The sequence below is a fragment of the Perca flavescens genome, chromosome 15, assembly GCF_004354835.1.
Source record: "Perca flavescens isolate YP-PL-M2 chromosome 15, PFLA_1.0, whole genome shotgun sequence".
In the NCBI taxonomy this organism is placed as follows: Eukaryota; Metazoa; Chordata; class Actinopteri; order Perciformes; family Percidae; genus Perca; species Perca flavescens.
Window position 1 is genome coordinate 11,530,182 of NC_041345.1, and position 27,991 is coordinate 11,558,172.

A 27,991-nucleotide genomic window follows, 5' to 3' on the forward strand; every position below is an offset into this window, starting at 1 on the left:
TACAAACAATCTATGATAGAAACAAACACAGCTGATCATACAACCAGAAGGTATTACAAAATAAATAAATAAACTAAAAATAAATTAATATATTAATAATAATAATAATAATAATAATAATAATATGTATTTAACAACACTGTTATACGTTTTAACATCTTTCTTGTTTTATATCTAAATGTGGTGTCATATTCAAATAGTTATTGGCATAAGTGTCCATAAGTCAGGAGTCATTAATGAATAAAGAAATACAATTTATTTTAAGTCAAACCAAATTTAATTCATGCTTGGTGCATTATATATATATATATATATATATATATATATATATATATATATATATATATATATATATATATATATATATATATATATATATATATATGTATATATATTGAGCATTGAAAGAATGTCTGAGATTGTTTTAACATGAGAAACTTGATTGTTCGTAAGGGGAAGTGCACAGCCTGGAGGGTAGAGTTTAGGGAATAATCCATCAAACTAATTCCTTAGTCTAAAAAGGGTTTGTTGAGCTGACGTCTTTCCTCAATCCGTGTCACACTCTGAATAGTCCGTCTTACTCGTTATTTTCTTTTATCTCCTGTAAGTGGCCAAGTTCAAAATTCCTTTTAAAAATACTAGCGATAACCCCCCAACCATGCTGTCTGATAACATTCTCTGACTTCATAAAAAAAACGGTGAATGGACAGCTGTTTGTTCTGAGGACGTTATAGATCGTTTACGTTTCTGTGGGCGTTTCATCCCAGCACACCGGATGCACCATCTGGTGGCGGTGGCTAACTTCATTTTTTTTTTCCTCAGGGGTGGTGGCCATAGAAATACGGGTGGTGGCCGCTGTTTTGCTTCATAGCTTCCAGATCAGCCCACGAAAAGCATGGGAATGTCGCGAGGGAATTTCTGAGTAAACTTGTTAAAGTGCTAGATAAGTTACTGTAAGTTCCCCACAAGTTGTGCCACACCCCAGGAGCTCCACTGTTACATCAAAGGCAGTAAGCGAAACGCTGTTGGGACATTTCACCACCGAGGAATTCCGGACAAAGGAAAAGAGACTTGTGAGCTAACGTTAGCTGGCTCCCGGGCTAACTTAGCATTCCTCTAGCTGCGGCGCAATGCAGGCCATAAAGTGTGTCGTTGTCGGAGACGGGTAAGTTAATGTAATCGAGCTGACTATACGTTTGTAGTTTCTCCCACCAACTATTTAACCTAAATAACAAAGCTGAAAATGATGTCATCAGACTAACGTTAGCTAACCACAACGGTAAAGGCTTTTGCTTCAGATTTTTCCTAATTGGTAAAGTTAAGCTAACAGGCTTAAACTTTAACTACCTGTTTATGCTAGCATACATGGGTAACGTTATTATTTAGTTAACTATCGCCTTTTGCTGATACGAGTTATATACTACTAATTATATGCGGTATTATTGATATGGCAAACTATTGCATTAAATAATAGTTGGTATGCAAGTGATTGGCTAACGTTATTCTTTGACTCGGTTACAGTGTTTTCTCACTCCTGGGTGAGTCAGACATCACAGGGCAGTTCGCATATCCCTCTTAATCAGAGTTTAAGTTTGAGTTTGGCAACATTTACTTGTCAATTGAGGAATTTGAAGAGTTGAGCGCCTTGTTTGTGTGTTGGTGTTAGTTGCTGTGTATTGCACTGTTATGTTACACATGCGACGTGTTTCCAGCTTCTTAAAAGCTAATTTTGTAGCCTGTGTCTGCAACAGTTACAGATTAGTTAGTAAATGATTAAAGAATGAGCTTTAGCTGACTGATTTTTTTAGGATGTAACAATATGTGGGAGGTAAACATACCCACACCTTGTTCAGGGTGTGGTGGATACCACAACAGCAGAGTCATTGATGGGCCTATGACTTATTATTTTCAACTTTGACTTTGAAGCTTGCAGTAGAAAGGGTTCACACTAAAGGGTACAACACAAGTTTCATATTTGGCAAATGCACTGCTCTAGGGATGTTGTATACATTTTTTGAAAAAACTAAACCCAGTCTACACCATGCAAGTATGTTATCCCAAAGTATGGGTTCACTTAACAGTATCTGTTTTGGACTTGGAGGCTCTCGTGGAGCTGAAAGGATTGGTCGATTAATCAGATTGATCGATTAAATATTTGACAAGCAAAAAATGCCAACATTCACATGCTTCAGCTTCTCAATGTGGATATCTTGTATCTTTGGTTTTTGGATCATAGGTTGCACAAAACAAGGCTTTTTACATGCCTGTTTTATGTGGGGGAATAAAATCATAAACACAACAAGTCCTTTTTCCTCTACTTCTCCTTTCCAGAGCTGTGGGTAAGACCTGCCTGCTCATCAGCTACACCACCAATGCCTTTCCTGGAGAGTACATCCCCACAGTGTGAGTATCTGAGACTGCAGTAGACCTTATTTATTTATGTTAGACTAGAGATCGATCATTTGTCTCTGCCCTTGGTTACTATACAGTCGCTGCATGATTAAGGTGGCATCTTATTCTGTAGTTGCTTTTCTTTTTTTTAGATGAAAAACCTGCACCATATCTGATTCTAGACCAGCAGTGGACACAGTGTTGCTCTGTATCACAGTCAGTGTGGCATGAACAGGCTCAGCAGGTTGTTGATTAACAAGATTTTAGCTCAGCAGCAGAGCCAAATAATAATAAAAACGATAAGTAATTTTCAACAAAGAGCTGAAGAAGACAAAGGCCACAGCAGATCAATTAAGATCCTCTTTTCCATTTGAACTCTTTAGTTTATCTCCTGTCACAATGTTATAAGACTCTGTCTTAATATTTATCGGTCTATGGGAATCCTGATGGGGTTAACCCATTCTCCCATTATTACTTCTGTCAGGTTCGACAACTACTCCGCCAATGTTATGGTGGACGGGAAGCCGGTGAACCTGGGCCTTTGGGATACAGCAGGACAAGAAGATTATGACAGACTCCGTCCACTTTCCTACCCACAGACGGTACAGAACAAAAAACAAAACAGACATTGCCGTATTATATTTTACAAACCAATTTTCTTTGATGTGTTGTGTTCGCCCTTTTGGAACGTTGGGGACTCTAGACTGAATAAGGAAGTTGGAGGGAAAGACAAACACCACACTTTTGTGCGACATCATGATTGCATTGTTTTCTTTTTCTTACTAGGATGTGTTTCTTATCTGCTTTTCGCTTGTGAGTCCTGCCTCATTTGAAAACGTCCGTGCCAAGGTGAGTTGATGCATTGCCGTTATGTTAAAGATTAGAGGCTGTTAAGGGGTCTTTGTGGATCAGTTTCATGACATGGCATGATGAGAGGCATCGGGTGGGGGGAGGGGGGGGGGGATTTTGATCAGCTGCCAGTTTTTGTCCAGGGATGACTCAGATTTGTAAAGCGCAGCAAAGAGAGACTCAATCCTGACTGTTTTGATGTGTCTTGCTTATTAATAATAGTTTGTTCATTAAGAGCGCAACGGGCCATCCATTAATTTCCCATACTCAATCTGGACTAGAACATGTAAACGCTGGCCTTATTATTATTATTATTATTATTATTATTATTATTATTACATTATCATGTATGATAATCTCCTAGGGCTGCATGATATTAGGAAAATATCTAATTACGATTATTTTGACTGATATTGCGATATGATTCACGATATTAGAGGGAATGATCACTTATCATTTGTAGGATACGATTTGTAGGCCGGGATGTCTCTGCAGCACCACAATACTTTATTTTAGAATGGTTTGACACATATTTTGCCTTTAACAAATATTTTGCCCCCCCCGCGATTTGGATATTGCACTAGTCCATATTGCGATTTCGATAAAATTGTGATTTAATTGTGCAGCCCTATAATCTCCACACCCTTTTTAACCTTTTACTTTGAGAATTTGTATCCTTCTTCAGCTGACTGTTTTGGTTTTCCAGTCCACAGCTTTACTTTTTTGGTTCACTCTCACGTTCACTCTTTTAAGGCTGCCCCAAAGTGGCCCAAAGAGAAAATCTGATAGTGGTTACTTTAAATGTACTCCTTGGTCATTCTAAAAATTAAATGTTCACAATAACATAGACCGGTTTGGAAAGTTATACCCCTAACATCTCAATGTTGTGGTCTTTGTGCAGTGGTACCCTGAGGTGAGACACCATTGTCCCAACACTCCCATCATTCTGGTGGGTACCAAGCTGGATCTGAGAGATGACAAGGACACCATGGAGAAGCTGAAGGAGAAGAAACTCTCTCCAATTACATATCCCCAAGGACTGGCGATGGCAAAAGAAATCGGTAAAAACACAATGTCAACTTTCTTTTTTTTTTTTTGTGTGTCAAGTTTTCTTTTTCCTGAGTCGTTTTCACATCTATAGTTCATTTGCTCTGATCCAAATCAGTTGACGAGTTTGTAAACTTGGAGCGATTTTCCTTTTTGGTTCGGTTTCGTTTCACACGAAGCGTACCAAAATTGCATATTGGTCAGATGTGTCTGGGGGCGGGAGCAAGAAATTGAATAAAGGAAGAAGGTCCTGTGTTCTGGACTAGTTTGTATTTGTTCCATCTCCATAGTCAAACCAGCTCATTTCACGTAAATAATCAGACGTTGTTTCGCGAGCAACCGTACTGCGTCTGCTCTGCTCACCGAGACTTCGCTCTGCTCTGCCGGTGTCGGTCTTCAACTTCAGCGGCGGCTGGATTGACCACGGTGACGGCAAGCTTGACTGCCGTCTATTTCTGTGAGCGAAACATTGCAAGCTTGCTACAGGTTGCATGATCTGCCGCATCGCAGATTGCAAAGCACACCTGACTACAGGAGCCATTTAGCTCAGACTTGCAGAGTACACAGCTGGTTCGGGTCGGATCACGTTCTCACCACAAACAAACTGCACCAGAGTTTGATTGAAAGCGTACCAAGACCAACCTCGTGAAGGAGGTCTCGTTACGCTTGTTTGGGGCGCACCCGAGTGCGATTGCTGCATTCACACCTGCCGAAACAAACTGCACAAAGGGGCAAAACAAACTCTAGTCGAGTCAGCCGAACTAAATGAGGCAGGTGTGAAATCCCCCTTAAACTTTAGGGTGGCAGTAGCTCAGTCTGTAGGGGAGTTGGGTTAGGAACCGGAGGTGGTGGAATGGTAGCTGGAGAGGTGCCAGTTCACCCCGTGGGAACTGCCAAGGTGCTCTTAAGTAGGGTTGGGCATCGTTTGTATTTTAACGATTCTGATTCCAATTCCGATTCTTCCTTTCGATTCCGGTTCTTATCGATTCCGATTCTTTGAGTGGTGGAGTTGAAACGGGTCACATGCTTATTTCACAAATAAGAGGAAAGTTTTATTTTGATTCAAAGGTGGGTTGCAGTTTGACGGGGCTTTTTCAACGTAAAATAAAGCCACACTAGAGCACCGCTTACTGTGCTCCAAGGCTGCAACACAACAAGCACCTAGCCGCTACGGAAACCCAAACTTGCGCATGTTAAATTGGAAAGTGATGATTGGATTTGAAACTAAATCCTCCAAACGATTCCAATAAAGAAACGATTCTGATGGAATTGTAATTTTTGAAATGATTCTGATTAGGAATCGGTTCTCAATGCCCAACCCTACTCTTAAGCAAGGCACCGAACCCCTCGGGGTGCCTGTCCATCGACAGCTGCAACCCCCTTGTGTGCGTGTGCGTGTGCGTGTGCGTGTGCGTGTGCGTGTGCGTGTGCGTGTGCGTGTGCGTGTGTGTGTGTGTGTGTGTGTGAACATTCTAATTTCCCTTGCAGGATTGATAAAGTATAAATTATTATTATTAAAACGTTTAGAGAAAAACAAATATTTGATGTGTGGTTTCCTCAGGTTCCGTCAAGTACCTGGAGTGCTCTGCCCTGACTCAACGTGGCCTTAAAACTGTGTTCGACGAGGCCATCCGGGCCGTCCTCTGCCCTCCCCCCGTCAAGAAGAAGGGGAAGAAGTGCTCTCTTCTCTAAGACTTCCTCCACTGGAACGGTTACGGGGAACATGGCCGCTAGTGGTGAGGGAGTGGCTAAAGACACAGGAGAAACACACCAGTATACACACAAAAACGATGTACTTCAGATTCGTTCCTTCCATAAGTGTAGCTACAGCAGTTCTACCAACCGTTTCAATGAAACAATTGGACATAGGGTCAGATTTAGAAGGGTTTGTAAGATTATAGACCCTAGCTCTTTCCATACAACATATACTGTACAGACATAACTATGAAATTCTCGAGGCCTTCTAAAGTGGATTGGATGTTTTGTAAAAAGAAAAAAAATGGACCGTGGAATGTTTTCCATTTGTTCTTCCACTGGTTGTCCACCTTTTTTTTGTTGTTTTTTTGTTTACAGTCTTGGTTGTTTGTTTTGAGTGGAAGAAATATTGCCAAATACATTCTGCAGACAATGCTGTATTTTAACAGAAAATAAATCCTTTGTTCTATTGTCTTAAACCTTCAAAGTACAGCTGACAGCTTGCTGTCACGAAATCAATGGCATTTTATTCATTTTCCCTTTTATGAGGGCGGTCACGTGTCATCTCACTGTCAACAAGGAACTTGAAGTAACTGTCAACCATTCAAATTACTGTTTGTGCATGATAAATCTCTTTACCAGTAAGTTTTCAGTCCTAGGAGATTGATGTTCATTCATTCTCATGGATTGAATGACACCGGTGTGATTTCACACTGGGAACAGATCGTCTGACACCAACTGTGCTAATAAACCCTGACGCGTCTAAATTATCCAGTATTTTATGTGTTTGGCTCCAATTGGACCAGTCAAGTTTATGGTATTTTTTTTTTCTCTTTGCAATGTTTCCCCAAAAGTGTCTCGACTGTGTAGCTGCCCAGGAATGCAATGCTGAAAACTTAATTAGATATTGGATTAGAACTGTTTTGGTGGTGGGGAACAAGAGCACCTTCAATGCTCTGTGGGCATTTATCAGAAATACCTTTTTTGTGCAGCACATTTGATTCTTAATAGCATCACTACTGGCTAAGCAATGTCACTAAGAAGAGCATTTATGCCTGCTCATAACCGTAACAAAGCTACGGTCAGTTATGGTGTAGTATACAGCGTACTCATCTTTTTGTTATAATCATGTGATTTGATTGTTTTTTGTTTTTTTTGTATCTTTCTTCAGAGAAGTAACACTTCACTCACTGTATTGTTAAACTAACACTATGAATATCCTTTTCTTTATTACCTCTACAGTTAACGCTACCTTAATCTCCCTACAAGCCTAGCTTTTTGTAATTAATGCTGATAGCATGTATGTGCAACATATACTGAAAACTAAGATTAGAATTAGAAAAAGTTATTTTTTTGCCTATTTACAAAATGTATTTGAACTACTAGATCAGGGTTTAAGTACATGTTGCTCATCTGTATTGTATTCAGACATCAAGCTGTGCTTTAATTCATGCCAATGTTGTGACTCTTGTCACTTTTTGAGAAAGCCAATAAAATCAAGTAAAACCGACTCTGCTCTGCCTCTTTGTTGGACAGTGCCACCTGATTTCCCCTGATGCAACACTCATTGACTGACACCTACTTTGTTGAAGCATGAAGTAGAGCTAATGCCTCAGGGACCCGCCAATCAATTTCCAAATATCAATAGATTGTTGGGAGCAAGCGCCCCAAGCAAGCGGTATTTTATTTTTTTAATTCTCTAATATGTGCGACCTACAAAGTTGACGGCTTTTGTTTTTTTTCAGGATGAAAAACAAGGAGAGAGCGAGTCTACCAGAGTTCAATGTGTGTGTGTGGGGGGGGGGGGCAGGCTAGTGAGCGATCAGATGGATTTACATTGCCCGGCCGTCAGACAGACAGTACGGCGAAAACGCAACTTTCCAGCCGAAAAAACCGCAGCTGCCTGCTGTTAAAAGATGAGACCCCGTTAACTCGACGTCAGTCTGCGATGGCCAAGTACGTGACAGCTGTCGAGGCGGTGCTAGTCCCGTGCAGTAAACGGGAAACGCCACTGCCTCTGTCGCTACCACAAGAAAGTTTTAAAATGCTATGTGGGTTAAAAAGAAAACGAAACACAAGCACGGAACTGCCCGGGACTCGGAGTTTGTGTCCAGCTGAATGTTTGCCAAACAATAAAGCACATTCGATCTGCCTCTTTCATAGAATATATTTATTTTACTGTCTATGTATATTATACAGTCTATGGTCTCTTTTCTTTCTCTCTCATTCAAGTACGATCGGGAAAGCCACAACAGTAAACATTACTCCCCTTTCCATGGAAGATGAATCACCTTAGGTATGTTTGCTATTTCATTGTTAACAAAAAAGAGAGAGGGAGGGAGGGAAAGCCCATATAAGGCAGAGGCAAATATGCAGTATAATGACAATAATACTTTTACATTTTTGAATGTGAATTTGCACCATTCAATGAAAATATGACTGAATTAAAATATGATTGGAATGACTAAAATAATTTATTCAGGAATGTGGAGATTTTGTTTCTGTGTTCATTAAATGATTAGAAGCATTACTAAATGCATTTGAATGATAAATATTAATGCTTGTAAAATAAACTTTGATTACAGTATATGTTTAGTTTCCATTAATTTGGTAGCTCTACTTTAATTGAATAAGGGTTACAGCATCCTACTGGTGGAAGTGTGCAGTCACAATCTAGCCGTCAGGTAGTGAGGATAACATTGTTGTGGCCCTCTTCATCACAAATGTTGCCCATCCCTGCCGTAGGCTAGATTAGAACATGTAGATTCAATGGGCGAATTGGGAAGCTTCAGAAACTGTTGACATTTAGCGCTAGGCTGATTTTTGTTTCCCCTCAAATAACTATATTGTTAGTTGTGTGATATTGGTTAATATAATTAAATACTTGTTACACTGAAAAATACACTGAATGGAACATTATCTAAGACTGGGTGGAAATCTTTAACTATAACTGTGGATTTAAATAAGACCCGTTTATACAAATTAAATGAAAGACCAGAGGCACCTCCTCGTATTAAGGAAACAGGAAATCAGTAGCCATACGTATATCAGATTAGTTTTAGACTCTGACCGGGCGGCTGTGGCTCAGTGGTAGAGCGGTCGCCTGCCAATCGGAAGGTTGGTGGTTTGATCCCTGCAGTCTCATTGGGCAAGACACTGAACCCAGAGTTGCTCTTGATGCTGCGGAGTGTAAAAATGTGTGCGAGTGTTTACCTGATGAGCAGTATAACGGTGTGTGAATGGCTCCTGTACTATGTAAAAGCACTGAATAGAAAAGACTAGAAAAGCGCTATATAAAAACAGTCCATTTATTTGTCAGTCAATTCTGGCAACACTGCTGAATGGATCCTATCTCAATAATAAGCCAACGTTAAAACATCACAGAAAAGGGAACAGCTGTAACAAAGTGCTTCCATGGTGTGTGCATAAGTACAGTATGCATTTTATTACAAGATGACTCAAAACCAGAGTAATGTCAACAATTGACAATTAATAAACCCACAAGGTTTTTTATAATGCATTTGGCACAGAATCAATTAAATTAGTTTACCAACAGTCCTTATACAAACACTTCATAATCTTCAGCCACTCATTGGCTTTGACCAAGCACCAATTTCAGTCTTGTTGCTGTGGTTTAGGGCTCAACAAATCGCAACAATATCCCTGAAGTTGTAGGTATGCTGGGAAGAAAACAAAAACTGTATTCAGTAAATAAAGTGACATTCCTCAATTGTCCAAGATGAGTAACAATTCAAATAGAAGTTAAAAACAGATTTGAAATTTTAAGCAATCATAGCAATGTTTTATTTTATCATTTTCTGGTTACAGAGACAGCTGTAACCAGCTGGTTGTTGAAGGTTTTGACTTCATAAACAAACAAACACCTGGAAGCCAGCATCTAGCCTGAGGGTTGTATCATGTAAAAAAAAACTTTTCCATTTGACAGACTAAACAGATAAACTCCAACCTACTGCAAAAACCTCAAATTAAAAATCAACATATTTCAGAATCAATAGCATGCGACGTGTATACATTAGATATTACCTCTCTACCAGCTCTGCACCAACAATGTCATGGATATGGTATTTAATGTGGAATTTCACATGTGAGGTTGTTCGCCGCTCCTCTAGCTGTGCCTTTAAGACTTCACTATATTTGGACTTCTTCACCATGCCGAGGACTGCTTTACGACCTAGGATGAGTAGTGAGATGGTAAGAAAACAAACAGTCCTCCAATTAGCAAAGCACTGTCAAAATCTTGTAAAATGAGAAATTCACATTTCATCATCACTAAAGCAAAGTATTTTTCAGACTCTTTCTCTTAACACCCACCTTGTATAAAGTACTTAGTGAATTTGCCAGAATTGGGAATGGAAAGCCACCAGCTGCCTGCATCCCTTACAGTGAGGACACCTGACTTAACCAGCTGCCTAGAGGGTTGAGAAAATAAAGTATGTGCAGATCTTTGAACATTTATTTTTTACATATTGTAAAGTATAAAGTAAACACTTGAGAAGACACATATTAAAGCCATTTCGGTGTTAGGTGTGACGTTTTTCAACAATTATTCATTTTGGAAGTAGACATAACATGAGATAAATCGGAGTCTTTCATACGTTATCTCAGAGTCTGTGAAGAGGAACTCCCTGAGCATCTTGTCTTTGGTGAAGCTCAGGTCTGTGCAAGGAGAGGGCAATTTTTGCAAAAACTTCTCCACTGTTGCTCGTGTCGCTCTGCCCTCCTCTCCTGCCAGCACTTTGGCCTTGTAATCTGAAGCAAAAACCAGCCCAAAAGTGTCAGCATCAAAACCGAGCTGGAACATCAGCAGTTCTCCTTGTTCCCGCAGTTTATTCTGTGGACCACAAGCAGGGCAGTGGGTTGCGTTTTCACATTTACATAGATACACATATGACCATTCTGAAAACTAAAGAGCCATCTTACCAGCTCCTTGTCCACCAAAGTCTTGTCATTGTGTATGCTGTAGAGCTGGTGCTTAAGAACGATTTGAGGCAAGGTGTCATTGAAGAGCTTCCTGGGGAACAGTGTCATGAGGTATTCAAGGGTGGCTCTGATGTCAGTCGGTCCTTTAATTTTAAGCAGTACATGTAAAGTGAATTTTACATGAGATGAGATTTCAACAAAATTGTTATTAGCTTTCTAGCAGTCACGCCTACCATCTCCATCACTGACAGCTCCAAACTTCTGTGTGCCATTTCTTCTTTTCTTCACCTTGAAAGTGTCCGAAATCAGAGCCCGTTTTCTGTTCATACCTGGAGGAGAAATTGTATTATATTCATATTTGTAAGTGGGATCTATCTATCTATCTATCTATCTATCTTTTTTCGAGATTTTTTTAAATCTGGAATATCAGAAAAATACTATAAATCACTTGCAAACGTATGATAAATGAACCAGTTAACTCAAAGTTGCTTCTCAACGCCAGTTCTACTTTTGTGAAACTTTTCTAATCAGGACGAAAAAGTGAGCTAGCTAACTTATATCACCCTTTGAAGATAAAAGCTACCAGCTTTAGGTTTTTATACTTCTTTTACTGTCATTTGGAAGCCCATTTTGGTGGAACATAGCGTTACACAATTTACGACCCCACCTTGGTTTTTGTCTATGTTGTTAGGCAAGCTAATACAGCTAACCTAGCTAACGCTACTTTGTGTGTAACGTTACACTGACAAATAAGCAAATATTTGACGAGTCAGTTGAAACACTTACCTAATAGTTACTTATAACAATAATATTAGTATTCACATCGCTTTGGTCCAAGTCACAGCTGCAACCATGGCTGTCTAGAGACAATTTAAGAGTAACGGCTCTTTGCCGGAAGCGCCGCGGCTACTACCAAGCGGTTTGGAGGAGAAACAGCATACGGAAGTAGCTTTGAGTTTGGTGTTATCATGGGTGTTATATGTCAATGGTTATGGGTCGTTTATGGTTCTAGTAAGCTACCCAGCTAGCGAGACAAATACACTTTATGTATTCTTTATTGCCTTTTTTTGTGTAGCTAGCTAGATTAAAAGAGATGCTGCAACACATGATAGTCGTTTTGACACAAAGTCCGTTTTTTTTATTGTGGCTGAACGGTCATTGACAGAAACGTGACGTTAACTTAGCTAGCTAGCTGCTTTTGTTGTGTAACGTTACGCTGACTAAGGTACGTTTTTCATTTATTTACTGTCCGTTTAGTTTTAGTAGTAGTAAAGTAGTTTTATAATGGCAAGGAATCGCAGAAGAATCGATTTTTTTTTAAATCGTATTAACCTGACATACAACAGACATAAAACACACGTCTGTTTACTCAATACTCTACAGACACACTTGTACCAGTACACAGCATTCAATACAAACATCTTTACATTATTTATTTGTCTGCATTCACATACACACAATAGACGGTAATTTACACAAATCACGATGTGATGTGCTTAATTGTGTGCGTTTAATGTTAAATAAGATACTCTTTGTTGATCCCATGCAAAATTAGATTCATAATAGAATATATAATATTGTTAAAGACTAGTGTACTATGAGAATCTCTTATTTTCAGTATGAAGCATGAATAAACTAAAATAAAAGGTACTATACACAATATACAAATATGAGCATGGGTCTTGTGTTAGCAACATTAAACATGTATTGCACTTGTAGCATCATTAAAAAAAAGCAGTCTTTTTAGTGACAACATAGTGATGACGAGGCAGAACATTTTTGGCTATCCTGCAGGAGAGCAAGTCAGTCGAGAAAATATGAATAATCATCAATGTCATCAGTTTGTTTCATTGCTCTTTTCCCCAATAGGTAGCAATGGACCAGCACAGATCCCACAATCCCAACTCTAGCTACCAAAACCGCCTGTCAGCATACAAAAGAGATAGAGATGAAAGTAGAAGAAATCCCTGTGGGAGTAAACACTCCAGACCAAACCACCACCCGTATAAATCTGGGCCAACTCCTCGGCAAAACCCACCCAGCTCTCAGGGTTTGAGCACCAGAAGGGAGCTATATGAAAGAGACTTTCCAGTGTACAAACAGCCTGTTGAAGTAGGATGTTTTTCCCTCGACTCTGAGCGTAGATTCTTCAATGACAGCAGGCAGATGAGATACTATGTGGAGCCTGACAGAAATCCTAATTTTGACCTGAGGGATGGATACAAAGACCGCTTTATAAAGCGAGATGACAGTGTGAAGGAGAAGCTGGACCACATCCTACGCTGGATCTTGGCCAATAGATCAAAGCTCAGCTCAAGGGGGGCCACGGCCTCACCACGGTAAGTGTTATTATTAGTTTTTACCCTTTTTTTCTTATTCAGGGTAACAGATCAGATAGATACTCAATTGTGATCTATAATCTCTAATCCAACCACGTATAACCATCATTTTCCTGTTGGACATGTATTCTTTGATCAACCTCTGCTCTTCCCAGTGCTTTAGATGTCGATATTGTGACATGGCGTGGTCATCTGACCAAGCTGCTGACCTCTCCCTATGAGACACGGGAGGGCTGGTTGCTGGCGGTCACCAGGTTCAGGGGCACACTTTACATAAGTGAAGTGGAAACAGAAGCTGCTCGTAGGGATCGAGAGAATCGCGAAGAGAGACATGAAGAGATGATGTACTGGGGATACAAGTTTGAGCAATACACATGTGCAGGTAGGCATTTATACAATAGAGTATTATTCACTTCAATGTTATTTATAGTGTCAAATCACAACAGGAGTTATATCAGGACATTTTACGGATAGAGTAGGTCTAGACCACACTCTAATTTACAAAGAGCCAACAATTACAATTATTATTAACTGCTGTTTACTTCTTCTTCTTTCAAACTCTGATGTTCAGTCTTGATATTGATTAACTGCCTTACATCAGTTCAGATACATTTCACAAGCATCACGATAAAACATTATTTTATATTTAGTCATCATAACTGTGGAAGCCCATTTCAGCCAGGAAATGAAATCAATAGGTGAAATGTTCTTAATGACAAAATAAAAGTAACTCATTGTATTTCAAAATAATAACATACGCTTTATGATCTCAGTTCTGAGATAGCAAGTCGAAATTAGAAATGTTAAGTAAAAAAAAAAAAATTGACTTTCAAAGTTGTGAGATAGTAAGAAAGTCAGTATTTTTTTAATCTAGTATCTTATCACTTACTATCTCAATTATGACTTAGTATCTCATAGCTTTAACTTTTTGACTTTAAAGTTAAAAAGTAAAAATTGTGACTTTGTGTTCATAACATAATCCTATTAGTTTTATTTTTTTTAATCTTTTTTTATTTTCCTGGCAGAAATTGGCTTCCATACCAGTGTGTCTCATTTTATTACATTTGACACACACACACACACACACACACACACACACACACACACACACACACACACACACACACACACATATAAATGCACATGGGATGATAGCAGTTTAAATGATAATGCTTCACATTTGTCCATCCCTGTAGATAACACCCACAGTGTACCAGACCCAGGCGGAGTGGTTAACACAAATGAGGCCTTCTGCACCGTGGTGCAAACTCGGCTCGCAGATCACAGACTCTTGTTCTCCGGTGAGGTGGACTGCCGGGATAAAGATCCCAACGCTCCAGCTCCTCCTGCATGCTACATCGAGCTGAAGACCTCTGCAGAGATCTGCACCCCCAAACAGCGCAGCAACTTCCACAGGTAGGTGATGAAACAGTGAAGCATCACATAATTCACTTTTTCATGTCATACTGTTTGTTGGGCCGTTTGATTTTACCCACTCTAAACTGCCATTATCCGAATGTTGGTGGTCCTCAGGTTTAAACTGCTGAAGTGGTGGGCCCAGTCTTTTCTCCCTGGGGTCCCTCGTGTTGTGGCAGGTTTTCGGGATCATGAAGGAGTGGTTGTCACTGTGGACACTTTTCCCATCTCTAAAATGTCACATCTCATCAAGGTACAGTGAAGTTGTTTGCGGTGATAAACAGCTGGTCAACAACGTAACTAATCATTTAGAAATCTTTTCTTTTTAAAAAAAAAAAAAAAAAAGTTATTGGACATGAGTAAATAAAAGATTAACTCAATATTTGCACATTTTCTGTCTTGCTTCTGGACAGAATGAACACAACTGCTGGAAGCCAACAGTTTGTATGAACTTTTGCTGTGATTTCCTTTCTTTTGTGAAGCGTATAGCAACTGAAGACAATCCAAGGTAAGTTGCAATGACAGACTACGTTAACCTGTTTTCATCTTAAGAAAAATATATTTCATGAATCATTATTGCTTCCCCAGTGTGGTGTACCTGTTCTCCTGGGAGCCCCACAGAGATGTGACCTACTCCGTCCACAGGGACTCCCAGTATTCCTTCCTGCCACACTGGTATGTTGAGAAGATGACCAGTAGTTAAGACTCGTACCTTTAGTCCTAATTTACAACAAAGACGTGGTCGACTAGGACTGTTAATTCAGATCTCCAATGGAGGATTGTTTTCCAAAATACATTGAAATTTTACATTCATACAGAACTCATTTTGTGTCACTGATCGCTACCATGTAATGTCTTTTTTATCTTTTATTTGTTCAGCAGTAAGAACTGAACCATGTTTTTTTATCTTGCATGTGGTGATTTGAATTAAACCGTAATGATGCACTGACGTCAATATTGTTTGAGACTTTATTATGTTATAACAATAATTGAAACCCCCGAAAAAGTGGGATGTTAATTGAAACAAAATTAGAAAACAATGTTTTAAAAAAATATGTAAATACATGAAAATTACTTTGCATCCACAGTTAAAAAGTTCTCTTCAAGTAGGGTGTTAAAACAAAATATTTCAGCAATATTTCATCTTAAAAAAAAAAAAAGCTGTCATTGGAGAAAACCAGTTGTAAAGAAAATAGTATACATGGTGTATCTATTGTCACTGCCTTTGCTGTTTTATAACGAATAATGACACATTTACCAGCTGTGGGTTCCTTAACTATTAAATAAAGCTCATGTCATTTTGACTAACCTGACTACTAGTGACATTTTCTTTGTTCAGAGCTTTCTGCTCTTTCACACTTTCTATCCTCAGATTTTGCCATTTACTTTTCCGGCAGTTTCAATTTTCTCTTTGCTATTTTTTTTTTTTCATAAACACCTTTGTGTGAAAGCTACATTTGAATTCCCTTACTCGAAATATACATTTATTTAATATTGTGAATTCAACAAGTAAACTCATGTGGTGTACCTTGAAAACATCAGGTGTGTGAGAAAGCAAAACAATCAAAACCATAATACTTACTCAAATCTGGTAAATAATGTAATTTCTATTTTTTTTTTGGTAAATTGACAGGATCCTTACTACTTGCAAATAGGCTTCACCACTGGCACGGATTACAATGAAGAGTCAAAATAATGTTCTCTCCTAAATGTGATGTTACTCTTGTAATGATTAAAACTCACGTTAACAGATTAAACAACCAGTTCAGAAGCAACAAAATAAGTGAATGAACTTTGAAAATGGTTTTAAGGTGAAAGGCAGCAGAAACTTCACATTCACCAAATCGGAGAAAGAGTGCTGAGATAAAAAAAAAAAAAAAAACTGTACTGCAAAACCTGAAAACCCAACACTACTAACCGTATACTGAAATAAATAATGGAAGACACCTACGTGACTAAATGTTCATACTGACCAATACAATCATGACAGTAAACAGTTAAGTGCATCATGGGCTTGTGTAAATCACCAACAGTCATCACAGCATTTATATCACTTCATAGTGCAGTTTTTCAGATATCATTTAGAGGCACTTAACACCTACTGTAATATGTGTACACTCTCAAACTGTGTATTGTTAAGTACTTATTCCCTAAATTCATTTTTTACTTAATTTACTATAATTATTAAAATCAAAACCTTTTTTCAGAGCTGGAAATGTAAGTGCAGATTTTACACACAAGTCTATAGAGCTCTTCTCTGTTTCATTGTTAATGTATTACTACCAATTTGTGTGTAATAATGACATCTTAAGTCAGCACATTAAAAAAAAACATTCATCTGGCAGTAATTTCATGAGGTTTCTATCAAACTCAGTTTAATTCACAGTTAAAAGATAAGACTGAGTTTGTGAAGAATGGTCCACTGGCTTGGATCGAGGTAATACCTAAGTACGTAGCTCGCCTTATTGGTATCATCATTTGCAGAAAGCCCCTAATGTTAAAAGGAAAAGTTCGACGTTTTGGGAAATAAGCTCATTCGCTTTCTAGCAGAGATTCTGATACCATCTTCTCATCTTACGGTCGTCAAGAAAGCGAATAAGCTTTTTCCCCAAAATGTCATATGTCTTTTTCATTACGAAATACTGTGATGCTTTTACAGAGTAGCTTTTAAATCTCAGCTGGTAAGATCACTTATAACCATCTCAACAGAGATTCACTAGTGGAGAAAATCAAGGCCAGTCTGCACAAATGGAACCAGTTAAGGTTAAGAGAAAGAGGGAATTATAAGCATCACACCCAGCTCTGGTTATGGTGTATGTTTTGGGGCGAGTGTGGGAATCTGTGGCCCTAAAAAGAAGGCACCAATCCCATCTCTTATTAAAACCTTAATGCGAGTGAAACAATTCCTAGCATCAACATTATCATAGGTAGGCATAGATAAAACCTACCGATGACGAGTGTACTAATGCAGTACTGTATTCAAGTAGGGTTTTTTTCACTGCTTTAGTTTCTTGTTCAGGCCCATGACTTTGAAGGTAGCAGCAGTGATCTTCTCGTACACAACAAACATGAGGGCAGCCGTGAGTACTGTCTGTAGCAGCTTGGCCTCAAGGCCTTTGTACAAACCAAGAACACCATACCTCCTGTGATAAAGGGAACAGATGTGTATTAATAACCAGCCACATGTATCAGTGAGGGCAGCCGTGTTTGTGTTCGTAGCTGCACTCACTTGATTCTGTCCATTAGCAGAGAGAAAATGTTTGAGAGGCTTCCAAACACTCCGCCCTTACCATCACCTTTGTACTGGCCAAACTGATGAGAAAGCATTAAGCAGGTTAGCTTAATTCCTTGAGATTTGAGGTTGAAGAACTGACATTTGTCATGAGATCTTAAAGACATTCTGCACCACTAACATCTGTATGGTCTACAATATACAGTGATTACCAACGGCTCCATTAGAGGAGCTTGTCAAGCTCCTAAATTTTTATGCACAGATTTTATATATTTTTACATAGAAAAGATTTCTTTTCAATTTAGTCTGAACGCTGCTTTATTCTTCTCTTGCCATTTACAAATGTTGTGACAATATAATGTAACAATAACAAATATATAGAATATCATCTCTAACCACTTGGAAAGTAAACATTATATAACGTAGTATTTACCCTCAGGATGGCCTGAACTGTCTGAAGAGGATATGTCGCGGTGGTAGCAATGGCCTTGGCAATGGCTCCAATGAGAAAGATCTCTGCTGAGGATATCTGTGGTAGAAACAAAGATTTAACCCACCAATACCCCATGGTTTCACTAGAACATTTATAACAAGTTTTCCTACAAATATGATTTGGCTATCAAAACATAAAATGAACAGTGGTTCATTACTAGCCAAGCTGGTTAAAGCTGATTAAACTTTTATCGTATCCTGTCGGCAAAACTCTGAACATATCTTCCTTTTTTAAGAATGACTTCAGTACTTAACTCCAAGTCTTCCAGAGTCGCGGCCAAAGCCGATTCAGACCGCGGTTCGCCAGCAGCAGCAGCCATCTTCTTTGTTTTCAAGTAGCAGGGGAATTCACGCGGAACCGTCGCAACTCTGCCGTCCTTATGTTAAGCCCGCCCACCGACTCTATACACGATGTGATTGGCCTGACCAGAATTTGGTTTTTCCAGCTCGCAAGCCAACGGAGAGTTGCTAGACTGACCACGGCTGCAAATTACATTTGCTGCCGCTAGGGTGCATCTAGATTTCTAGGCTATTGGTCTTTATCACTGAAGACGGAAGATATTTTGTTAGCTTATATTAAAGCGGAATTTTTTATCCTATTAGGCATGTCGTTCCCCTTCTATGGGAGGATGCTTCGTACATTGATGTGGTTCAGAGTTTGATATTAGCAAACATTTTCTTGACTACAGCTGGAACAAAAAGATGAGTCAACTCAGTTGAAAAGGAGTCGAGGCCGACACATTAGCTTTGGTAACTCTACACAACACAGTCAGTGTCCTCTCACCTTCTTCCCTCCCCTGCCTGCCCTCCTCTTCATGGCCTCATAAAGCATGAACTGTACAGCCGGGTTGAGGACGAGAATGAGAGAGGGCAGAGTGCCGTTCCACAGAGTTCCCACACCCTCATTGGCTATGATCTGGGAGAAAGCATCTGAGAAGGAAAGCCCGAACACAGCAGGGTTTTACAACTGGGTAGTACACTGAACACTGAATATAGAAAGATATATCACATACCAAAGATGCCCCTGTACTGGGTCTGCTGGAGGTCTTCGTTCCTGAACTTTGCTCCCTGCAGCTTCAGTCGAGTGTTGACAACCCACATGGGAGTGGTCAGAATCACATTCAGCACCCCTGTATGAACAGATAGTTAGCTTTCTTGAATCAATCTTAAAGATACCACATGGAGTTTTTGACCTGTATTAGCTCTTTGGAACAGCGCTTTAATAAGTAGCAATGATACACATAAAACAATGATACCCTGCCAATGGTTTCACATTATTCCACTGATCTACAAGTGGCATCAATGTGTAAACAAATGCAGAGAGGAAGAAAAAATGGATATAAACTGGGGCTGTGTCATGGAGCCCATTTTCTCCATTCCCATTATGTCATTTAATTGTGTCAATGTGGGTATGTTATGTATACTGAGAAGAAAGTGCACATTCCTCTCGCTCATCTGCTGTAATGTTAGTTACTTCCTAAGAAGGCTCCCGACACCACAACTCCAGTATACTGAGGAATTCAGAGAGCTTTCCCTGGCAGTGATAGGCTAAAGTTGGATGTATGCTTCTGCCGAGGCTCTACACAGAGCTTTCACCGTTGCCTATGCAAGTGGACTGAAGTTTACACTTGTGTGTTAGTGTGTGCGTCAATCTCTTTAAGAGAATAGCAGGGCCGGCATACGTGTCTGCATGGGGAATGTGTGTAGAGTGAATGAGAGAGTGACGGGGATTAGCTTTGGAGCGAGTACCGAATCTACAGTAGAGACATAGTGAGAGAAACAAAGTGTCTCCCCTGTGCTTTCTGAACACAGTCGGAAATCTGTAGCAGAAAGAGTTAACCCTCTCCTTGATTTCATGTTGTTTATGGAAAAGGAGAACCTGGAAATGAGTAGGGGGAAATGCAACCCTACCAAGCCACGGCTAAACGGACCAATCACAGTTGTTGTGGTCTGCGTCGCCGCGACGTGTAGTTACAATTTTTGAGAGGTGCACGTCAGGCTACGGCGTAGGGTCCGGCGTAGGGTCCATATCTCCACGCACCGATGTACGTACCCACGGTGTCGATTTAAAGCAGAAGCATAAATTGGCCTTTAGTCAGTGTTGTGTGAAGTGGTTTGACCGTTTGACATTCATTTATATGTTAACGTTCTGCACTCTCAACACCTTTACTACTTGATGGTTTCCATAAGGTCATAAATATTATTAGTTTTACTGTATGTGTGTTTACCTGATACAACCCCCATTAGCAGGTCTTTGCCAGGTGTGGACTTTTCTGGACCAGATGCCACCAGCTTCTTCAGCGTATTGAAGGTGTAGAAGTAGACAAAGTTGGAGCAGCAGAGGCTGGAGATGACTGGTAACCAGCCTCTGTATAGAGCCTGACTGGGAGAAATGATGGAGAGTCAGACTTAGAAAACCAGCAAATATCACGTTAGAGAAGCTGGAACCAGAGAATTTTCTTTTTTTTCAAGAAAATACTTAAATTATCAAAATTGTAACATGAATTTGCTTTCAATTAACTAATTGATAAATTCATCCATAGTTCAGACAGATTTTACTGATTATAAATGTCTGCTGCAAATACATCGCACTTGTATTTCATTGAGTTGTCTAAATCAAACCAAAAAGCTTGTATTTATTTATTTTTTTTTAAATCCATAACTTGGTATCATTTTAACATGGCACAAAACTAGACTTACAAGCCTTCTTCCTTTGCTATCTCAGCCAGGATGACAGGGGTAGAGTTAGACTTTCTCTTCTCATCCACTGAAAACACAAAAGTGCAACAAAAAAAAAATCAATGACCAGGTCCCCTGAACTAGATATTATTAGGGCAACTCCACCAAGATCAGTTTACTGGACATGAGGAGGAATCTCATCCTCAGTGGTTGCATACTGATTTATGTGGCTCTGAAGAAGCTTTCTAAAGTCTGAAGTAAATAACCCAGGTGATAGAGCTGGGCAATATATATCGATATTATATCAATATCGTGATATGAGACTAGATATCTTAGATTTTGGATACCGTAATATCAAAATATGGCATAAGTGTTGTCTTTTCCTGGTTTTAAAAGGCTGCATTACAGTAAAGTGATGTCATTTTCTGAACTTACCATACTGTTATGTAAATATTTTGTGAAAGCACCAATAGCCAACACTACAATATCGTTGCTGTATCAATATCGAGGTATTTGGCTAAAAATATCGTGATATCTGATTGTGTCCATATCTCCCAGCTCTACCAGGTGATGCCATGAGCTTTACCTTGGCTTGATTTTCAGACTTCAAATTTAAAACAGAAACTCTGAGTAACAAACCAGGGATGGACATGGGTGTTTACAAGGCATCAAGAAAATGGGAAGTAAGTGTTTATTTAGAAAGCACCTTTCAAGAGAAGTACAAAGTGCTCCCTAATCAAAAATAAGGACGTATAAAACCACATGAATAAATAAAGGTTATACAAAGACCAGTCTAAAAAGTAGGACAGATGTTAGGAGAGAAACTTTGTTGTGGGTTGGCTGCTCCAAGTTTCATTGTAAAACAAAACAAAAAAAGACATTGTTAAAATAAAAATAAAAACTCGTTCAACTGCTAGGTATCGTCTGTCCAAGATGATAAGACCTCCAACTTACCCTGCAGTCTGCTTTTGGCTGTGTCCAAAGGAAAGAAGACGGTCATGGCTGTCACACTCCCCTAAAAGACAACGCATTGTAATGAAAAAGAAACAAAATGAGAAAAGGCTCAGTCCCTCCCCCCAGTAAAAAAAAAAATCCCTCTTCAATACCAGCACTGCTAACATCAAGCTAGTTAGACAAAAGACCAAACCACCCACATACTTTACATTCATTTATGACATCTCCTTTTATTGCACTTTATCTCTGCTCACCATTGCACCTGCCACGGCATGAACCAGCGTCTCGTAAGACAGAAGGCCGACAGCCGAGCCACCGTTCTGGGACATCTCTGCAGACCAAAACACCGGGACAGTAACCGCGGAAGAAGGACCCGAAGAGAGGTAGCTAGTAGTCGGTCTGGTTTTTCTAGCTGCGGAACTGTTTGGGGAATGACGTATAAACTTTCACAGCTCCGACTCCATGGTGTTCACATGTACAAGGCGGATCAGAAACAAGAGAAAACGATGCAGACAGAAAAGTGTCGAGCAATGTTTCCTCCCAGCCCCGACTCATTGGTTGAACGGTTGAACCCAACCCAGTGACTGTAAAAAGAACCGGGTTGGTTGACAACCGGGTTGACAACGCTTCTTCTTCTTCTTTAGTCTCTTCTTCCTCCTGTTTCTCCTTCTTCCGTTGGCAAGTAGTAAAGACTCATAACTGCCACCTACTCTAGTGGAGGGTGCAAAAATGTGTTTGTATTTTTTTGGCTGGCTTGTTTACTGAATTTGTTTCGTGTTTTTTAAAATGCAGTGCTTTTACTTGCAGAATTTTCCTGTATGGTATTTGTAGTTTTACTTAATGAAGGATCTGTATAATACGTCTTCCACCACTGTTTTTTATCATATCTAATTGTGAAGCAAATCTAGAAAGACTAGATAACTAAAATAACAACACAAATTAGCTAAAATAAATTAGCAATTTAAAATAAAACTAAATCATCATACATATATTTCTCTTTTTAACATGTCTAATTGTAATGCCACAATTAAACAGTTCTTGGCAACGTGTCGAAAGCATTGACTGTTAATATTAACAGTCTATAGTCGAAAGTTAATTTGGAAAAGTTTGGAATCAGTTAATTTCTTTTTGAGATTTTTCCCCATTAATAAAACAAAAAATAAAAATAAAACATACATCAATTTCATTGAAGGTCACTTGAAATCAGTCAAATCTGGATGACTTGTGTCTTTAGAAAGCGTTCTACCATGTTATGTGTTTGATATTTTATTTTCATAAGCCTGGAGGGAATGCAAAATTTACCTCGTTGTTACAAATAGGCTCAAACTATTTATTATAAGAAATCACCAGTGGTGAAAGAAGCATTAAGATATTATACTAAACTAAAAATAGTTATCAAAGGTGGAATGTAACCAAATACCAAGTATTGTCCTTACAGTAGTTTTGAGGTATTTGTACTTTGAGTAGTTTCAATTCCACTATACATTTCACAGCGATAGTTACTAGTTACTTTGCAGACAAGAATTATACTTTTATATTATATACAAATTATCATCTTACAAAAGATGACACATAAACTACCCTGTGTATTAAAAAAGTTCAAGTTAGCTTCAACTTTATCTGGTACAACATTAAAATACTTCTAACAGATGGATAAGTAAGAATAACCCAATGATATAAACATAATAATAAAAAGAATATATAATTCTGCAAAATGAGTACTTCTACTTTTGTAAACTAAATTTTGTGGACAATACCTCTGTACTTTTACTTGGGTTTAATTATAAATGCAAGGAAAATACTGTATTGTAAAATATTCTACAATTTTTTACCACTGTTAATATCACAATGTAAAAATACTCAAAATTAAATGTAAATAGTAAAAAGTAGTAGTAAAAAGTAGTAAATACAAAGTAAAAATACTGTAATAAGTAAAAGTCCTCCATTCAAAATGAAATAGTATAAACAAATATACTTAAGGGATACTTTGCCGATTTTAAACTAGCTCTGTAAGCCAAACACTGCTCACACTGCCCACACTAAGATGACACAGAGCTGGATTTAAAACAGCAAAATATCTCAAAGTACATGTAAAAGCACTCATAATGTGTTATATTACATTTGGTGGATTATTACTTTAGTTTAATGTTGTAACTGGTCGATGTGAGGGTCCGATTAAGTATCATATTGTATGCAAAATTTGAATCAGTAAATAGTAAGTGTAAAATAAATGTACTAGAGTAAAAAGAAATATTATAAAGTAGCAGAAAAGGTTTCTCATAATTGAACTTATGGTATAATACTGGGAATCTCGCTGTTATCACACTTAATAATTAAGCTTTAAATACCTCTTGATTATTTTTCTCGAGCATCATTGGTGAAATTGTACAGTTGACAGTAGGGAACTGGACTTTGCTTTTGTTTTATGGCTCTGAGCTGCTGATACGTTCACGCCCAGTGATCACTTTGTTTGCTCGGGTCTGCAGTCGAGTCAGTCTGTGCATCTGACAGGAGCGTGGGGGGAAAAAAGAAAAAGAAGTAACAGATTTGACATTTTCTGTTCTTTTGAAGAGATGTCTAGGTACCACAAAGCAGCGATTGATGGATACTTGGACCTCTTGAAGGAGGCCACAAGGAAGGACCTGAACACCGCAGATGAGGACGGCATGACTCCCACTTTACTGGCTGCTTTCCACGGACATGTCGATGCTCTTCAGCTCATATGCAGCAGAGAGTAAGCATGATACACTCCTCTCTATCATCTGGGCTTCTTACAGCCTGCACAGATACTGAAACAATATGTGGCCACAGCAAGGTTTATCTCCATGTTTATTATCTTAGAGCTCTGACGTTTATTGATATGTTTTGATTTTTAACTATTGTTACACTAAGACATATAAATACATACATTTTATTGCAAATTCTACTATTATATGTATAATGCTCTAAAACTAAACTAAACTAAGATATACAATAGAACCATAAATAATGTTCACTGAGCAAAGGTTAACATGTTGACCAGTGAACTTTATGATTGAAAAATAATGTTTCATGCTATTTTTTAGGACTTCATCCGGGTTTTTTTTTTACATTATCATATTATGAGCCAAAACTTCATTCCACTCTTTAGACTATTCTCTCCCATGAGCTGAGCCAAATGTTTAATCAGCCAAAGCCATCCTGTAAAACAAAAGAGCCATTTATCAATCCCCACCACCCCCACCTCCATCCTTTATTCAACACTACAAAAGACAAGCTCAAATCTAGAACAGCATTCTTACTGAAAAATGAGGTTCAGAAAAGATGTTTGGAGGATATTAGGGTAGTAGGGCGTAAGGCACACCTCACCTACGTGGACAGACTTAACTGAAGCTTTTCCGCTTTGGTCATTGGGATTTATGACAAGTTGTTTCAGAAATACAGCAATCAAGACATTTATGGCTGTGACAGTAAGGCACAGCCATAAGTGGACTTTACATCTTAATAGTTTACCAATTATGTTCAACTGTATTTGGTATTATTTAGTTATATGTTGTGAGTTTATTTTGTATATGAAAGACTATATGGTCATTCTTAACATACATTTAAAGGAATACTTTGAACTTTGGGAAAATGCGCTTATTTGCTCTTTTGCTAAGAGTTAGACGAGAAGATTGTCTGGTAAATATGTAGCTGGATCCAGCAGTAACAGTTCAATATTTCATGATTTTGTTACCTCTTAGAAAGAGCCAGGCTAGCTGTTTCCGACCATGTCCAGTCTTTATACTAAACTAAGTTAACCGGCTGCTTACTCAGCTTCAGCTTTATATTTATCACATGAGAGTATCAATCTTCTCATAACTCTCGGTTACAAAGCAAAGTGTATTTTTTATTTAACTAGCAAACTGAGCCAGGACTTAACTGACAAAAACAAGCTAAAAGACAGGTTAGCTATTATTTGATTTACCTGGGAAACATAATAATAAAGAGAGACTCACTGTATAGTGCAACAAAAAATGACCACATCAAACCACAGTAGATCTCTCCTATTTGAGTGCCATTCATTTTTGAAAGATTTTCCCCACGTTTTCACTTATAGGGTTGAAGAGTCATTTTACTTTTGGCTATCACTACTTTTCTTTGGGGACTGGTTTCTTCTTTTTTTTGATAAAGTTAATATTATTCTTACACTAGTGCCTATATTGTGAAATATTTGTCAATTACATATTAAGTTGACAAAAACAAGAGTACACAATGAAGAACAGAAGAGGGTGGAGAGCTTCTTGGAACTTATATTAGTGATAAAAAGGTGGTGTTCTCTGGTAGGGGGCATGAACAAATCTAATAGACATCAAGGAAGAAGCCAAGGCACTATAAATAATATATAAAAAATGCCTTTAATGCATCTGGCACATTGTAGATAGAATAAGATAAAAACAACTTAAACGCGATCCTTGATGTCTAAAAACAAGAGTACCTTTACTTTTTACTTTTTTATTCTTACTTTCCTAAACTCTGTTTTTTGTTGTATTTGGGCGTATTGATACATACATATACATACATATATATATATGTTTTATGTCTACATTTTAACACCTTGGGACCACGTTGGAAATTAATATTCACATTTTATCATGTTGTCCCTTGAATTTGTGAGTTTTGTAGATTCACAAATAAATCAAATCAAATAATAAAAATACCATAAAATTGATCTAAAATATCTTTAAGATTTTCTTTCCACAAACCCTTTAAATCAATTCTTTCTTTTGTGGACAGAGGAGACCCCAACAGGAGTGACATCTGGGGAAACACACCGTTGCACCACGCAGCGGCTAATGGCCACATGCACATCCTCAGCTTTCTGGTCAACTTCGGTGCTAACCTTTTTGCACTGGACAATGAATACCACACAGCTATGGACGTTGCTGCTTCTCGTGACCGCATGGACTGTGTGCGCTTCCTAGACGCTGCCGCCTCACAGCAGACCAACCAAAATCCCAAGAAGGTCGCCAATCTAAAGAAGGAGGCTGTCAAAGAGGCTGAGAAGCGTGTGAAACTCTGTGAGAAGGTGAAAAAGAAACACCAGAGCAAGATGGATAAAATGCACCGTGGCAATACTGGGTCTGTCTCAGAAGCCAGCATGGGCTCAGCACTCTCAGACGGTGGTACCATGTCCAGCGTCAATGAGCAGTTCTCCAAGCTTATTGCTGCTGATAAATCTGGCTCCCTTACAGCCAGGGTTAAAGGCACACTCCAGAAGAAGCTCGGGAAGAAAGATAAAGGCACAGTGCAGCGATCAGGAGGGGATGGGAATGTTATTTTCCTCAAACAGGAAAGTGGAGCGTCTGAGCAGCCAGGGTTTCTGGATGTCTTCAATGAGCAGGATGAGAGCATGTTGGACGGAGAAGGAATGGCAGGCTCCGAAGGTTATTATGACGATGACGATCCAGACCAAGTCAAACAGTCCATCTTCAACCGGCCCGGCCTTGGAGGTCTGATTTTTATGAAGAAGATGGGGGTGGAGTCAGAGGACATCCCCAGCGGGAACAATGAAAGTCTTGGCTACCTCGTTCAGAACGAGTTGTTCGAGGCAGAGGAAGACGTCGCTGGTTTCGAGGGGAATGGTGATGCTGATCTGCCCTGGGATCAGGAAGATCTGGGACTGGATGATGATGAAGATGAGGAAACCTCTCCTTTGGATGCATTCTTGTCTGCCATCTCCTTGCCAGAGTTTGCCCTTGCATTCAGCAGAGAGCACCTAGACCTGGAGGCACTGATGCTTTGCTCTGATGAAGACCTGAAAGGCATTCGCATCCAGCTGGGACCCAGGAAGAAGATCCTGGAAGCTGTTGCTCACAGAAAGAAAGCACTGGAGACTCCTGGCATCATGAAGGACAGCTGCTTGTGATCTAAAAACATGAACAGTGATTAAATACATATGTTTGAAGCTTATTAGTCAGTACCTTTTGTAAATAGA

The 27,991-nt window shown here is 38.9% G+C and overlaps 5 protein-coding genes across 6 annotated transcripts; 3 read left to right on the forward strand and 2 right to left on the reverse strand.

Moving 5' to 3' along the window:
• Nucleotides 1-610: 610 nt before the first annotated feature.
• On the forward strand, nucleotides 611-7,492 carry rac1b (Rac family small GTPase 1b). Its single transcript, XM_028599733.1, has 6 exons — nucleotides 611-1,165; nucleotides 2,332-2,403; nucleotides 2,876-2,993; nucleotides 3,178-3,240; nucleotides 4,142-4,301; nucleotides 5,849-7,492. The coding sequence occupies exons 1-6, from the start codon at nucleotides 1,131-1,133 to the stop codon at nucleotides 5,977-5,979; spliced, it is 579 nt and encodes a 192-aa protein (XP_028455534.1). The 5' UTR covers nucleotides 611-1,130; the 3' UTR covers nucleotides 5,980-7,492.
• A 1,784-nt stretch (nucleotides 7,493-9,276) lies between these two features.
• Nucleotides 9,277-11,875, reverse strand: whr1 (winged helix repair factor 1). The gene is made up of 7 exons (XM_028599732.1): nucleotides 11,710-11,875; nucleotides 11,157-11,252; nucleotides 10,924-11,066; nucleotides 10,599-10,834; nucleotides 10,315-10,412; nucleotides 10,027-10,174; nucleotides 9,277-9,662 (listed from the first exon to the last, which is right to left on the reverse strand). The coding sequence occupies exons 2-7, from the start codon at nucleotides 11,248-11,250 to the stop codon at nucleotides 9,617-9,619; spliced, it is 765 nt and encodes a 254-aa protein (XP_028455533.1). The 5' UTR covers nucleotides 11,251-11,252; nucleotides 11,710-11,875; the 3' UTR covers nucleotides 9,277-9,616.
• dxo (decapping exoribonuclease) lies at nucleotides 11,216-15,991 on the forward strand. 2 transcript variants are annotated; one of them, XM_028599730.1, is made up of 7 exons: nucleotides 11,216-11,283; nucleotides 12,793-13,262; nucleotides 13,418-13,644; nucleotides 14,459-14,678; nucleotides 14,796-14,931; nucleotides 15,092-15,186; nucleotides 15,267-15,991. In XM_028599730.1, the coding sequence occupies exons 2-7, from the start codon at nucleotides 12,799-12,801 to the stop codon at nucleotides 15,379-15,381; spliced, it is 1,257 nt and encodes a 418-aa protein (XP_028455531.1). In that variant the 5' UTR covers nucleotides 11,216-11,283; nucleotides 12,793-12,798; the 3' UTR covers nucleotides 15,382-15,991. The 2 variants fall into 2 exon arrangements, with proteins under 2 accessions (XP_028455531.1, XP_028455530.1); XM_028599729.1 differs by lacking the exon at nucleotides 11,216-11,283 and adding an exon at nucleotides 11,769-12,148.
• On the reverse strand, nucleotides 15,663-22,718 carry slc25a17l (solute carrier family 25 member 17-like). The gene is made up of 9 exons (XM_028599731.1): nucleotides 22,290-22,718; nucleotides 22,036-22,096; nucleotides 21,103-21,169; nucleotides 20,631-20,785; nucleotides 19,416-19,532; nucleotides 19,187-19,332; nucleotides 18,344-18,439; nucleotides 17,908-17,990; nucleotides 15,663-17,821 (listed from the first exon to the last, which is right to left on the reverse strand). Exons 1-9 carry the CDS (start codon nucleotides 22,362-22,364, stop codon nucleotides 17,674-17,676), a joined length of 948 nt encoding a protein of 315 aa, XP_028455532.1. The 5' UTR covers nucleotides 22,365-22,718; the 3' UTR covers nucleotides 15,663-17,673.
• Nucleotides 22,185-27,984, forward strand: anks4b (ankyrin repeat and sterile alpha motif domain containing 4B). The gene is made up of 3 exons (XM_028599728.1): nucleotides 22,185-22,418; nucleotides 24,607-24,769; nucleotides 26,791-27,984. Exons 2-3 carry the CDS (start codon nucleotides 24,609-24,611, stop codon nucleotides 27,920-27,922), a joined length of 1,293 nt encoding a protein of 430 aa, XP_028455529.1. The 5' UTR covers nucleotides 22,185-22,418; nucleotides 24,607-24,608; the 3' UTR covers nucleotides 27,923-27,984.
• The last annotated feature ends 7 nt before the right edge of the window (nucleotides 27,985-27,991 follow it).